Raw genomic sequence first — 14,807 nt, forward strand, 5'->3', positions numbered from 1 at the left:
CTTAATTTCTTGAGGGTTACACAGCAAGGCCCGCACCCCCAAATTTACATGCCTAAGGCCTAAAGCAGTCATCCCAAAGGTAGTGGTTGCCTTAGTGTCACATGCACTGTTACTATACAAGGCTGTCTCATGCAACATGCTCTTAAAAATTAAAGCAATACTATTTGGCTACATGTGCAAATGGATGACTTATGAAAACTAATAGAAAAATTTTATAATCCATTTTCAGACATTGCACTTACATTAATCAGTATTTATCCAGTTTTTCTTCTCCTTTTTATGTTGCCATCATTTTATAAAAGTCCTTTAATTTATTTTAGGATATTAGAAGGCTTACAAGTCTAACAGAAATTTTCCAAAACCTATTCTTAAGGAAGTAATTCCATTCTGAGGGGGGTTTTAAAGGCTTACATATTAGAAACCACCTATAAATCGTCCCATTTATAAAGGCGTTTCACAGGAATTCCAACAACATAAAAGTGAAATTTATAAATTTCAATTTCTTTTGTAATATGCTACTTTAGTAATGCAATGTATGCGTTCAAAAGGGATTGAAGAAAAAAATGTATTCTACATGTAATATAAATTTCTCTGGAGTATCAAAATACCCCATATGTTGATGTAAACTGCTGTAGGCCACATGACAGGGTGCAGAAGGGAAGAAGTGTCTGCAATAGGTCTGGTTCAGTATTCCATTTGGGGAGTCCGCTTGGGGACCTCCCGAATGGAATGCCAAACGCATTAAAAAGCAGTTAGAGAAACCACACGGCCTCCATAAGCTATAATTGGGTCCGTTTGTTTTCCACACGAATCATGCGGAGAAAACAGTACTGCTTGCACTACTTTTCTTTTTGCAAGATTCATGCAGAAAACACATGGACTCCTTTATAATCTATGGGGACCGTGTGGATTCTCTGCTAACTGCTTTTTAATGCGTTCAGTATTCAGTTTGGAGGTCCCCAAGTGGACTACCGAAAGCAGATGTCAACCAGGTCATATGGTTTTTGGAGGGCCAAAACCCTCTGCTGGAATTGTTTTCAGGAACTGTGCTGCATTTGCAGAGCTCCATAGATATCAGATCAGTGGAAATTACAGCTTTCAACGAATTTAGTGAGCCTTTTACCTCACAGCTTTTTCATAGAATTTATTAATGTTGGGCTGTGAAAATGAAAAATTACATAAAATGTTGATTTGGCATCAAATGTTTCATGAGAAAGTGCACCCAAAAATTTGTTACGCAATTTCTCACGAGTATGGAAAAAAAAATGCATATGTGAATGAAAACCATATGGGCAAAGATTAGGAAAGGCCAAATGTAGCATCTATAGGTGCACTATTATTGTCTAAGGCCCTATTGTACTTCCAGGCAAAGGGTATCAGGTGCCACATACAAGTTGTTTCTAAAATTCAGTGAGTGACACGGGCGATAAGAACAAAAGAATGCATGATTGTTGTCAGTGGTACTGAGAGATGAGTGAACACTGTTTGGATCAGCCGTTCCGAACAGCACGCTCCCATAGAAAAATAGATATGAGCAAACACTGTTCAGATCAGCTGTTCCGAACAGCACGCTCCTATAGAAATGAATTCATTTCTATGGGAGCGTGCTGTTCGGAACGGCTGATCCAAACAGTGTTCACTCATCTCTAGTACTGAAACATCTGCTCTTTTGTTCTTATGCCGTGTATCCTGATTTTAGAACAACCTGTATGTGGCCCTGATCTTTGCCTGGAAGTACAATAGGGCTTAGAAATAATAGTGCACCATAGATGTACATTTGGAGTTATATTTACACTGCATGTGGGGGCAACTGCAGAAGCTCCGAGGTGAATTTTTTTTTTTTTTTTAAATGTAGATTGTGAGCCCCACATAGAGCTCACAATATACATTTTTCCCTATCAGTATGTCTTTTGGAATATGGGATGGAAATCCACGCAAACACGGGGAGAACATACAAACTCCTTGCAGATGGTTTTATGCCCTTGGTGGGATTTGAACACCAGGACTCCAGCGCTGCAAGGCTGCAGTGCTAACCACTGAGCCACCATGCGGCCCCTCGAGGTGAAATTTTTTTAAAAAAAAGCATACAACCCTCCCAGCGGATAGGAATCCATAACCCTCTATGAATTTATCAAGAGGTGTAGTAAGCATTTTTCTCCCCAAATATTATATTCTTTTTGCTGAAACATTCCATGAAAAATCTGTAAGTTGTTTTAAAAATGTACCAAAATCCCTATGTAAACTAGGGACATAATATGAAAGACAGGATAAGGAATTCTGTGCTTGACCTGAACCAAACATCACAAAGTAGAAGCCGTCACTCCATTTGTCACATTTATTAGCTGAAAACTATTAGTTCAGGAGGAAACTGAAGTCTTCACCAGGCGCGTGTTCTGTTGGAGATTTCCCTCTGTAATAGAATAAGACAGAGCTTAGATCCTTACCGCAGTATTCATCGCTATCTGCAGGAAGGAAGCCAGCAAAGTGGAAGATTTTGTGTAAGAATATAAAAGAAATGTCATGTCTACCACGTGATCCATTATACACGCCATCGCAGGTGAAAGGATTATCAATTCGTTGGTCATGGATTTATTATAACCGCCAGTATTTATAATCTACTAAGATTTCGCCCACAACCCCAATAAAAGTTGTCGTAAACTGTGTCTGAACGTTACCTTAAGAAGAGCCGGGCTTTAGTTATTCCAAGAAGCGTAGCCTTATTTCCTTCCACCAAGAGCATACAGCCCTCCCGAAGAGCCTACATATATACAAAGTGAGCAATTAGTCAAAAATACATTTTAGTTCAATCCTTCAGATATTATAAACATTATATAACATTTCAATGTAGCATTGATTAAAAAAAAATAATAATCTGTTAACACATTACTAGTTGATAAAATATTATAATAACTTAGAATTAACTTGGTTTTTCTTGAAGTAATTTATGGCTGATGTATACTGTGCCCGTAGACTATGGACTAGGGTTGAGCCGATCTTGACTTTTCAGGATCGATTTTAAAATCCGATTTCCGATCATTTTTCATTCGAACCCGATCTCGATCCCAATGCAAGTCAATGGGATTTTTTTATTAATCGGAGATCGGATTTTAAAAGCAATCCTATTCACTATACAGCATGGAATCTAACAATTGAACGCTTTAATTGTTAGAATCCACGCTGTGTAGTGAATCACTAAGTAGCCAGAAGATTTTTTTTATTTTTTTTTTTAATCCTCTGGCTACTTAGTCCCCCCCTGGTGTCCACTTACCTGCAGAGATGGCTGCTCCGGTGTTCTTCTTCGCCTCGCTTCCGCTCCACACTGCTCTTCTCCGCCTCACTGCCCCCTGCCTCCCAGATTAGGAGAGTGTGGGCGGGTACTGGGAGGGGAGAGGTCACGTCTCCCTGCCCTGTACCTTCCCACACTCTCCTTAGCCACAAGCCCCACCTTCCTAGCTCTTTAAACACTAACCTGGGAGGCGGTGGCAGCAGCGAGGCGAGAAGAGCAGCGTGGAGCAGCAGCGAGGCGAAGAAGAAGGAGAACACCGGGCACCAGAGCAGCCATCTCTGGAGGTAAGTAGCTACTAGAGATGTTAGTTTAGTCTCCCATTAGAATGAATGGAGGCAGTTGGCGCGCAGGGGGTTAAGGCTGTGTGCCAGCTGCTTCCATTCATTCCTATGGAACCACAGCGGAGTCTTCACACTGAGTTTACACGCCACTCAGAATGAGCGTAGCGTATACTCAGTGCGAAGACTAAGCAAAGCATTGTGGGAAATAGTACCGTTCTCGATCCAACCTAAAAAGATCGTGTTCGGAATTCCGATCGCGATTGTGAAATTTTCTCGATCGCCTCAGGGTTTACAGAGTGTTGGGGGGGTTTTACGGTTACTGTGAAAATCCGTAAGAGAATAGAGTTATGCATCACTTTCTTTATTAGCTTTGCTTCTAGAGGAACACCGAGTGTACTATATGTCAGTACTACGGATTTGTTATGGTCCACATACTATAATATGCCCCTGTGGTCTGCCTGCAGAATTATAAATGCTGCTCTGGAGGATACAGGCTGAATTAGTGTCAAATTATTAACCCTTAATGTACAAACTATAAAATGGTGATATATTGAAATAACGTGTCATCTACATACAAGCACAGGAGGGGTATCTGGTTCTTCATGATACTGTCTCAGCCGCTGTTCCCGAGTCTCCTGAATATACAGTAATAAAAAAGTCTGTTATATAAGTAAATGGATCCTGACTGTACAGATTTACCAAACTTATATGGAATTTATCTCTTCAGTGATGTGAATACACATACCCCCATATGTTTGCTGTTAACATCTGGATCTAGGTAATGTGGGTTTATATTAAAAGGTACCAATCCAATGGCCTGCAGAGAGGGTGGGTACACGATTGGCATGTCATTGGTGGTGTTGATGCTTATTGTAGCCACGTTGGTACCCGCACTGGAACCTATGTAAGGAATCCCATCCTGGAAACATTACAAAAATCCATGGAAATGGTTATTGAAATGACTTAGATAACAAAAAATCAAATCACTATACAGAACCTGACAAAAATGATTTAAAGTGCACAGAAAATGTGTAAATCTACAGCTACCATACTGCCACATAGACTTCTACCTCTGTCATAGGATTTACTACAAGTGTTAATGATCTTTTTAAAAGAGGTCTTAAATGAAAAATTAAGGCTACATTCACATGTCTGAGATGAAAAATGGCCATTTTTCACACCCATCTTGCAACCAAGGCGCAGCCATTATCATGGATCTCCCATATATTACAGTGCATGAAGGGATCTGTGAAAATGGACAAAAATAGAAAAGGACTTTCTTTATTGTTGTTTTTTGTTTCTTTTTAAACTTGTTTTAGGCCTGGTTCACAACTGTGTTCGGTATTCTGTTCGGAGAGTACCAAATGTATTAAAAAGCGTTGAGCAATGAAAGCACACGGACCCCATAGACTATAATGGGGTCCGTGTGTTTTCCGCTCGGTGTCCGCATGAGTAAAGCGGAGAGAAACGTATTAAAAAAAAAAAAAATTCTTTTTTTTGAAGGGGGGGGTCTATGACCAGCCACAATAGTAATGTATAGAATCTCCCATAAAATAGCGGAATAAAAAGAAAGCTTTAAAAAATATATAATAAAATAAAAGTTCTTAATACCTCCTTTCCCTAGAATACATATACAAGTAGAAAATGACTGTGAAACACATACACATTAGGTATCCCTGTGTCTGAAAGTGCCCGGTCTACTGAATATAGGGGATCTGCAGTGCTCCTGTTCTGTCGGGAAGGGATTAATAGGAGCACTGCAGAACCCCTATATACAGCCAGGTTGAATTCCAAGTGGAGGAAAAAAAAAAAAAACAGTCCTCAAGCTCAGGGAAGGGGCAGACAGACAACCAAAACACCCCCTCCCCTTCCCCAGCACCTACTGCACCCAAAAACTCCGACCATTTTAATTTTTGAAATTTTCCAGTAGCTGCTGCATTTCCCCCCTCGGCTTATACTCAAGTCAATAAGTTTTTCCAGTTTTTTGTGGTGAAATTAGGGGCCTCGGCTTATATTCGGGTCGGCTTATACTCGAGTATATACGGTACTTCACGAACTACTTTTGTCTCCACATGATTCGTGTGGACACCACATGGAAAACATACAGACCCCATTATAGTCTACGAGGCCTGTGGACAAGCACTCCACCATTCTGGTCCCCTGGCTAATTTAATGCTGTCAGACAGAGAACTGACAATATCCTATAACGTTACCTCAATCACTTTTTTCTTGATGGCAGGTATTAAATTGTTATCATACAAAGCTTTTAGAAGTCGAAACGTGTTCCCACCACCTGCGGTTAGAGAAATAAATTATTAATAAACATCACTAGTCAGTTACTTATCTATCTATAGTATTAGGCAGAGATGCTATAGGGGGATTATTGTGGGATAAAAGTATAACTGAGAGAGAAAGAAGGGGAGGGAATGCTCGACACATCTGGACAATTGGTTGAGAAGCTGAAAAAGTTTTGGAGCCCTATTTTAGTAAGAAGAGAAGTATCTGACCGCACCTGCTCTAGTTAGTTTGCACCTCTTCAATATGGAGACAACGTCCATGAGTGAGGCATACACACCTGGCACTGAGGACAGTGTTAGAATACAAGTACTGAAGTGCATGTCAATACACAGCACTATTTAAAGAGGTTGTGCAGGACTTTGAAAACATGGCTGCTTTCTGCTTCTCAGGAAGTGACATCATGTCCGTTCCGTTAGTCACATGACCATGCTACTGCTCACTTTATTCCCACTAATCTACACCCATCTCATTCCAGCAGGCCCCTTGTTAAGTAAATTGCAAAAAGTTTCTAAATTACATGTTAAATGGAAAGCAAAGCATGTAAACCTCTCTGTTGTAGTTTGATCACAAAAGAATAAAGCAATCACCAATGAATATGGCCTCTGATTTCAGAACTGAATCTACAGGATCAGCAGCTTCGTGTATACTATCCAACGCATAGCCTGAAAAGAAATAAAAATATTCAATGTCAGACATAGTTTATTGCTTCCTCTCAATAGGATTTTTTCATTTTAAGTACTAGTTGTATCCCACCATCCAAAGAAAAAAAAGTAGGTTTTATTTTATTTAAAAAAAAAAAAAAAAAAAAACAAACATTCTGATAATGCACGACACAAAAGGATGCAGCGGCAGCAATAAATCTATCTGTGTGTATTCACTAGTAACAGTCATAGCATGTAATTTGCTGCATTTTACACACTTATTTAGCAAAACTGCAGCATATTGGTGTAACTTTGCAAAAATTCTGCCTGCCGTGTGTATACACAATCTCACAATAAGGTTATGTTCACGTGCGCCGGAGTCTCCGCCAGTTTCAGTTTAAAAACAATAGGACCCTATTATACTTAATGTGGTTCCCGGGCCCCGTGTGTAACCGCTGTCCTGACAGATCTGGATATAAAGGACAGCCAGCACTAGTATGATCCTAGCGTCAGACACTAGATAGATCTAATGACTATTACAAAGCTTTCACTTACCCAAGCTCTCAAATTTTTTCCTTGCAGTTTTAGCATATTCATCTCTGTCGTGCAGCGCATATGGAATGAATAGGACGCGTTTCACTTGGCTGAGAACAAAACAAGGCTGTATTTAATTCAGAAGACTAAACAAGCACAACTTCTTTTCATTTCAATATGTAACCATACAGGCTATTGTTGGAGTAATATACCATGTGGTTTCTGTTCATTCCTCCAATGATAAAACAACTTCTCATAAAAGACTAGTAAGAAACTTTGTATTGTATCGTATTGAAGAAATGTGTTTCCTTCTTCAAGTATTAGGGCTAGTTCACACGTAAATTATGTGTGGCTTATTTTGGTCCGGAAAAAAAACGCTTCCTAATTAGGAAGCGGTTTTTGGACCTTGCCGTGTTTTTTGGAGCGGTTAGACTATAATGAGGTCCCTGTGCTGTCCGCACGCTATCCGCACTAGTCATGTGGAGAGGAAAGTAGTTCATGAAGTACTTTTCTCTCCGCATGTTCAGTGCGGACAACGCGTGGAAAACACACTGACTCCATTATAGTCTATGGGGTCCATGTGCTCTCATAAGCTCTCCGCTTGCCAATGCATTCAGTATTCTATTCTGGGGGGTCCCCATGTGGACTCCCCGAAAGGATTACCAAGCACAGATGTGAACCATTGATTAGACATTTGTTTTCTGTTAAATCCACTCCTGAGGTTAGCTAAAAAAAAAAACTCAGCAAAATCTTCAACAACAAAAAGCTACATTTACGCAACATGGGGCCTCAGCCTTAATGCAATGCAATGCAACATACTGTGATTGTCACAAAAAATCCAAACCTACCAAATATTTGCAGGTCATAACTAAATATCTAACTGTGACCTGTATACTACAATTACTACAACTACTATATTACACTGTTTGGTCGTACTTCTAAAATAACTGCATGACATCAAATACAGACAAATCGCACACACTATTTGTCGTGTGACCAAAGTTGTTATATAGCCTTTAACTTACAATACCCACAAATGCAGCAGAGCCGAGTCTGACCCATCGTGTGATTCACATCACCATGAAATGATGTTGTAGTATTTGAGGTCTAGTACAGCAAGTGATGTTGGAAGTTATTCATACACATACTGTAGAAGCGGTTTGCTAATGGGTAACAAGGTAGAATATAGTTCACTTACTCCCCTAGAAACTTTTGGATCTGGTCTTGGCAGTGCTCCAGATACCCCCCGCCGTGCAGCGTAGAGTTGGAAACTAGCAGCAGTCGCCTCAGTGTCATCCTTAATGGAGTGTATCAGCCAGAAAACTGCAGTGAATATAAGCGGAGGAGAAAGACGGGAAAGGTTAAAGTTCTGTGACTCACAATGTATAATAGCTGACATCTGCAAGTCCGTCTTCCGCACAACAAAGTTCCTTTTTTTTTTTGCTTTTCTACTGAACTTTATTAAACTTTCAAATTGGACTTTGCATAGCATGCTGTAGTCTACAGGATAAAGGTTAACAACTGACTAGCCTTTTATATGTACTGTTATATTATACAGTACAATAATTCAGAGTCATAAGACAACCTACAAATGCCCTTTTATTTTTCATATTAATAAAGAGATGACTTATTCAATTCTCCGAGAGAGTTTTATCTGGTCCACGTTAATACTTACCCAGTTTTTAATCATTTGTGTACTCTCAAATACTACACTTAGTGCGCTCGGTGTCTTTGTTTTGTTTTACAGTCCTATGAAAAAGTTTGGGCACCCCTATTAATCTTAATCATTTTTAGTTCTAAATATTTTGGTATTTGCAGCAGCCATTTCAGTTTGATATATCTAATAACTGATGGACACAGTAATATTTCAGGATTGAAATGAGGTTTATTGTACTAACAGAAAATGCGCAATATGCATTAAACCAAAATTTGACCGGTGCAAAAGTATGGGAAAAGTGACATTAATATTTAGTAGATCCTCCTTTTGCAAAGATAACAGCCTCTAGTCGCTTCCTGTAGCTTTTAATCAGTTCCTGGATCCTGGATAAAGGTATTTTGGACAAACAATTCAAGTTCAGTTAAGTTAGATGGTCGCCGAGCATGGACAGCCCGCTTCAAATCATCCCACAGATGTTCAATGATATTCAGGTCTGGGGACTGGGATGGCCATTCCAGAACATTGTAATTGTTCCTCTGCATGAATGCCTGAGGATTTGGAGCGGTGTTTTGGATCATTGTCTTGCTGAAATATCCATCCCCGGCGTAACTTCAACTTCGTCACTGATTCTTGAACATTATTCTCAAGAATCTGCTGATACTGAGTGGAATCCATGCGACCCTCAACTTTAACAAGATTCCCGGTGCCGGCATTGGCCACACAGCCCCAAAGCATGATGGAACCTCCACCAAATTTTACAGTGGGTAGCATGTGTTTTTCTTGGAATGCTGTTTCTTTTTGGACGCCATGCATAACGCCTTTTTTTTATAACCAAACAACTCAATTTTTGTTTCCAAAATGAAGCTGCCTTGTCCAAATGTGCTTTTTCATACCTCAGGCAACTCTATTTGTGGCGTACGTGCAGAAACGGCTTCTTTCTCATCACTCTCCCATACAGCTTCTATTTGTGCAAAGTGCGCTGTATAGTTGACCGATGCACAGTGACACCATCTGCAGCAAGATGATGCTGCAGCTCTTTGTAGGTGGTCTGTGGATTGTCCTTCACTGTTCTCACCATTCTTCTTCTCTGCCTTTCTGATATTTTTCTTGGCCTGCCACTTCTGGGCTTAACAAGAACTGTCCCTGTGGTCTTCCATTTCCTTACTATGTTCCTCACAGTGGAAACTGACAGGTTAAATCTCTGAGACAACTTTTTGTATCCTTCCCCTGAACAACTATGTTGAACAATCTTTGTTTTCAGATCATTTGAGAGTTGTTTTGAGTAGCCCATGATGCCACTCTTCAGAGGAGATTCAAATAGGAGATCAACTTGCAATTGGCCACCTTAAATACCTTTTCTTATGATTGGATACATCTGGCTATGAAGTTCAAAGCTCACTGAGGTTACAAAACCAATTTTGTGCTTTAGTAAGTCAGTAAAAAGTAGTTAGGGGAATTCAAATCAATAAAATGATAAGGGTGCCCATACTTTTGCACCGGTCAAATTTTGGTTTAATGCATATTGCACATTTTCTGTTAGTACAATAAACCTCATTTCAATCCTGAAATATTACTGTGTCCATCAGTTATTAGATATATAAAACTGAAATGGCTGTTGCAAACACCAAAATATTTAGAACAAAAAATGATTAAGATTAATAGGGGTGCCCAAACTTTTTCATAGGACTGTATATTCATTTAAAGGGATTGTCCAGGAAGGTAGACAATCTATCCACAGGGTAAGTCATTAGACCATTCTGTGTCTGACACCCGGACTCTGTCTTGATCACTGCCCTGCTTCTATTTCAATGAATGGGAGAAGGCACCATCGCTACACTGTACAGACCAGAAGCCATATACAATGTATGTAGCAGGTGCCTGGAACTGCAGCCCTGCTTTCATTTACTTGAATAGGAGCAGTTCTGCTTCAGACTGTACACCTAGTGTATGGCTTCTAGAAGCCAAGACAGCTGATGGAGACAGATTTTAGGTGTTGGACCCTGACCAATATGATACTGATAATGTATCCTGTGGGTAGATCCTGGAAAGCCCCTTTAACGTTTCAAGGCCATTCCTGTAATTTTGTGACTGGTATTCTCTTTTTTGGGGGTAAAATATATGCAAATCTATTCTCCAGGATATAATTAGGAGAACAGTGCACTCTGTACACCGCCCTCTAGAGGGCAGCATCCTTAACATCATGCATGACTCAGTTAAAAAGTCTACTGTCATGATGTGGATTTAATTGCCAAATTAGTATTTCTATTCCAAAAGGAACAGATTCCCAGCTATGGACAGCGCTGTTTCGGCCTATTGGGCCTCCTCAGCATAGCGCAGGGATACTGATTTGGCAGAATGAGAGACTATAGACCAGGGTCAGGGGATAATCGTATACTCTTTTTTTTTTTTTTTTTTTTTTTAGCAGTTTTCCTATTTGTAGGCTCTTTCAAATTCTCAGTGAGCATCATGCATCCAACACTATACCAAAAATCACAGGTTCCTGTATATAGCACAGGAGCCATCACTGTACTGACAGTCATCAACTCACCTTCCAGCGTAACATTAGGTCTCATAAGACACATTACATTTCCCAGCATTAGCTCAGTGTGGGATACAAGAGTCTGGGGGCCAAAGCTGGACACTCCAGGCTCCACTTCCTCTATGAGGAACACATTGCAGATACAAAGTGTTACAGCACATTATCGGGGTCTTAAAGAAGCAGCAACATATTTATTACATGCTTCAGGAACCTGAAAGCATCAGCTTGTATCCAAAATGTCAGTGTCCATATCGGAAGTCACAACACTACATCTGCCTGGTAGTCATTGCCATTCTGTTATGTACTGAATGCACCTGATGAAGGGTTAATCTGAAGTTACTTGATGATGGCCAGCTAGTCGCAGTACAGCAACTTGGCTCAAAATGGCCAGGCTGGAAACTACTGTGCATACTGAAGGAAAAGGCACTGAGATCCCACCAAGATAAGGGGGCGTTCACACTACCGTTGGTGTCCAACTGCAGTGTCCATTGCTACTGTCTGTTCAAGATTTTAGCAACGGACACTAGCTGTGTCCGTTACAATTTCCTTTCATTTCAATGGGATTTCATCTGTTGTCCTTTTGTGTCCTTAAGGGTCCGTTAACAACCATGTCCGTTTTTTCAAGCGGACAGAGAAATCACAAATGCAGGATTTTTTTTGTCCGTTTGAAAAAACGGACAGAAAGTGTCCATTTTTTATTTAACATTGAGGTCTATGGGCAACGGACATATAACGGACAGTAACTGATGGCCATCAGTTACAGTCCGTTATTTTCTGTCCGTTTATTTTCTGCACATGCTCAGAAAGCATAAACCGCAAACAGAAAAAAACGGACAGTATAAAAAACAGACACTAACTGATGCTACTTATACTAATGTGTCCGTTTTTTTTAACTGATCCATTAAATGGTTCGGTAAAAAAAAAACGGAAACATTAACATCAGTTAGCATCAGTTAGTGTCCGTTAATGTCCGTTATGATAGGTGTCCGTTTTTTTTTCTTTTAAACGGACACCTTCATAACAGACACCAACGGTAGTGTGAACGCCCCCTAACAGAAACACTGTGCAGATGTGGCAACTGCAACAAAGTAACAATGTATATCCATTACAAGCTTATGATAAAAACATTATTGTATTAGATTCCTAACAAGGCCTACAGTATCCAGGTTAGAGGTAGTCTATTTGCTTCTGTATATTGTCATGTAACTGTATTCCCATTCGTAACCTTTTGCACAGTTGATTTCAATTTGCAGTACATTACTCATGAAATAGTATACTTTTATAGGCTTTGGAATCTCCCTGGCATAAAAGAGGTGATGGGTAGGTTAATCCTCCTTATTACACATAAGGTAACGTAGTTCTGTAAACAGATATTATGTATCTCCGGATGTTCTCAGTATACGTCACTCGGACATAACCCTTATCTGTGGTAGTTTTGTCAATTACAGGGATTTCAAATCCAAGAATGTTACTACTACTAAGGGTCAGTTCACACGTGAAAACCGCCTAGCTTATTTGTGCGAGGTAAAAAAACCTCGGGGAGTTTTTTTGATGTTGTTTTTTGCATTCCACGCGGTTTTTGACGCGGTTTTTGATGCGGTTTTCGCTAGCGGTTTTCACTAGGGTTTTTTTTTCCTATATGTGCTATAGAAACTGCAGGCGAAAACCGCGCGGTTTTTTGCAAAAAAACGCGCGGTTTTGTGTGCAAAAAAAACGCGCGGTTTTTTACCGCGCGGTTTTCGCCTCCCATTCACTTCTATGCAATTCTTCAGGCGTTTTCCGCCTGAAGAAAGGTCATGTCGCTTCTTCAGGCGGAAAACGCTAGGAGGAAAAAAAAAGCTAGTGGTCTACATAGACCACCATGTTAAAGGAGCGGTTTTTGAAGCGAATTCCGCTGTCAAAAACCTCCCCTTTGCCCACGTGTGAACTAGCCCTAATACTACTGATTTATGGCCACTTATAGGAATGATAAGTTACCTTAGCAATTTAAAGGATAAATGGTACTGCTGCCTCCGATCTGAAGGGGAGTCCACTGGTCTTTGCTTTCTGGTCCTGGCTGTAGAAGTTTATTACGACAGTCACTGTTTGGCTGAGCGATCCTTTAGTTTATTTCAATAGGAACCAGGAAAGAGACACCAATGGTGGACATGGGAAGCGTTGGAATAGGAGTAGTAAAGTATGACCTTTTTTATCACCATGTTCAGCCTACTAACAAAATATGACAATGTATATACAGTAGAATCGGTCAGCGAACCCTTTTAAAAAGGAGTGCGACCTTAATGAAATTGATGGCCTATACTTATTTTTAGATGGGGGGGGTAACTACCAACTATGGCTTCCGACATTATTTACAATCTGGGTACTTCAGTGCTGACTCGCCATTGCTTTATAGTGAAGTACTGCAGCATTGTCCTATAGTCTTCCAAGTGAATGAGACTCGACTGCAATATGAGACACAGCCCATGGACAATATTAATATTGAAAAGGCTCTAAAATTTTACACAATTTTACTAAATTTTGTTATGTTTTACATACAGCATTCACTGAGTGTTATGTTTATAATACACAGAGGAGTTGTCAGGGCCATTTTAATCATAGGGCCAATGGTCCACTATGGTAGCAGAGGCAACCTGCATAAGCTGTCCCACAGGACTGCCCCAGTTGCATACAATGATATAGCAGGGAGCCGTCTGCTCATCATTCATCCTGTCTTCTCTGGGAGCTGCAGGCACAATGTGATGACATCACTTACATCGCCCCTGCAGCTCCCTGAAGACCCGGGATCGAGAAAGCGAGCGAATGAGGAGAGGTGAGTATTAGTGTGGGGGTAGGGGGTTGTGTATGGTAGGAGAGGGACAATAAACTGTGGAGATAACTGTAGGGCTATGGAGATAACCTTGGACTCATTTTAAAGATGAGAATCTCATCTGGGACTGGGACACCAGTAAAGTCAATCCAGGGCCCTACTCTCAGTCAACCCAGGAAGTAGACGCAAATTGCCTCCAAATTGGGTAGTCTTATGCTGGACCAGCAAAGTCCTGTATTGTGTTACAGTCGCCTGATCTTGGTCATGTCCTATTTTTGTCTGTTTTCATGGGTCCCTCAATACACTGAAACATACCAGGGCTTTTCTGAATATGGGAGCCCCTTGGGTAAGGAACAGATTGTTATTTAGCGTGATCGTTTCATAGACACCTGATGTGAATAACAAGACTGGGGCAGACATATGAATATTCTATTTTATAAGTTCATTTTAGACCCTTTTTTAATAAATTAAAACAAGTGGTTCAGAAAGACAAGGAGAATAACAGGTGCAGGTGGTGGCACTGGAGGGCACAAGAGAAGAAGCTACTGACAGCCCAGATATGACAATCACATCCAAGAACAGGCCTGCCTTACAATAAATCAGCAGTGTGGGACTACAAGGTCCAGCACGGCCAGAAGCCACACCCGCCCCTGGCACACACAGCAGCCGCGCAGTCCTCCCCGCTATACCCACGTGTCACTACTCAGAGGACTCCACGACGCTTCCGGGTTTGCAGAGATCGATTGCTCACGGCTGGCAGGCAAG

The 14,807-nt window shown here is 40.6% G+C and overlaps 1 protein-coding gene across 1 annotated transcript; it reads right to left on the bottom strand.

Moving 5' to 3' along the window:
- Window positions 1-2,322: 2,322 nt before the first annotated feature.
- On the bottom strand, window positions 2,323-14,755 carry LOC142217682 (alpha-aspartyl dipeptidase). Its single transcript, XM_075286027.1, has 9 exons — window positions 14,736-14,755; window positions 8,239-8,363; window positions 7,062-7,150; window positions 6,453-6,527; window positions 5,781-5,860; window positions 4,313-4,486; window positions 4,143-4,202; window positions 2,676-2,758; window positions 2,323-2,410 (listed from the first exon to the last, which is right to left on the bottom strand). Exons 2-9 carry the CDS (start codon window positions 8,334-8,336, stop codon window positions 2,353-2,355), a joined length of 717 nt encoding a protein of 238 aa, XP_075142128.1. The 5' UTR covers window positions 8,337-8,363; window positions 14,736-14,755; the 3' UTR covers window positions 2,323-2,352.
- Window positions 14,756-14,807: the final 52 nt, after the last annotated feature.

This window comes from Leptodactylus fuscus, chromosome 8, assembly GCF_031893055.1.
Source record: "Leptodactylus fuscus isolate aLepFus1 chromosome 8, aLepFus1.hap2, whole genome shotgun sequence".
NCBI lineage: Eukaryota > Metazoa > Chordata > Amphibia > Anura > Leptodactylidae > Leptodactylus > Leptodactylus fuscus.

What these genes read in the sequence shown, in the direction of transcription:
- LOC142217682 (XM_075286027.1), bottom strand. Translation starts at nt 8,336, where the DNA reads ATGACACTGAGGCGACTGCTGCTAGTTTCCAACTCTACGCTGCACGGC. An exon ending in TCAAGAAAAAAGTGATTGAG is followed by an intron (nt 4,487 to 5,780) that starts GTAACGTTATAG and finishes TAATGTTTCCAG; the next exon opens with GATGGGATTCCTTACATAGG. An exon ending in AAAGCCCGGCTCTTCTTAAG is followed by an intron (nt 2,411 to 2,675) that starts GTAACGTTCAGA and finishes ATTCTATTACAG; the next exon opens with AGGGAAATCTCCAACAGAAC.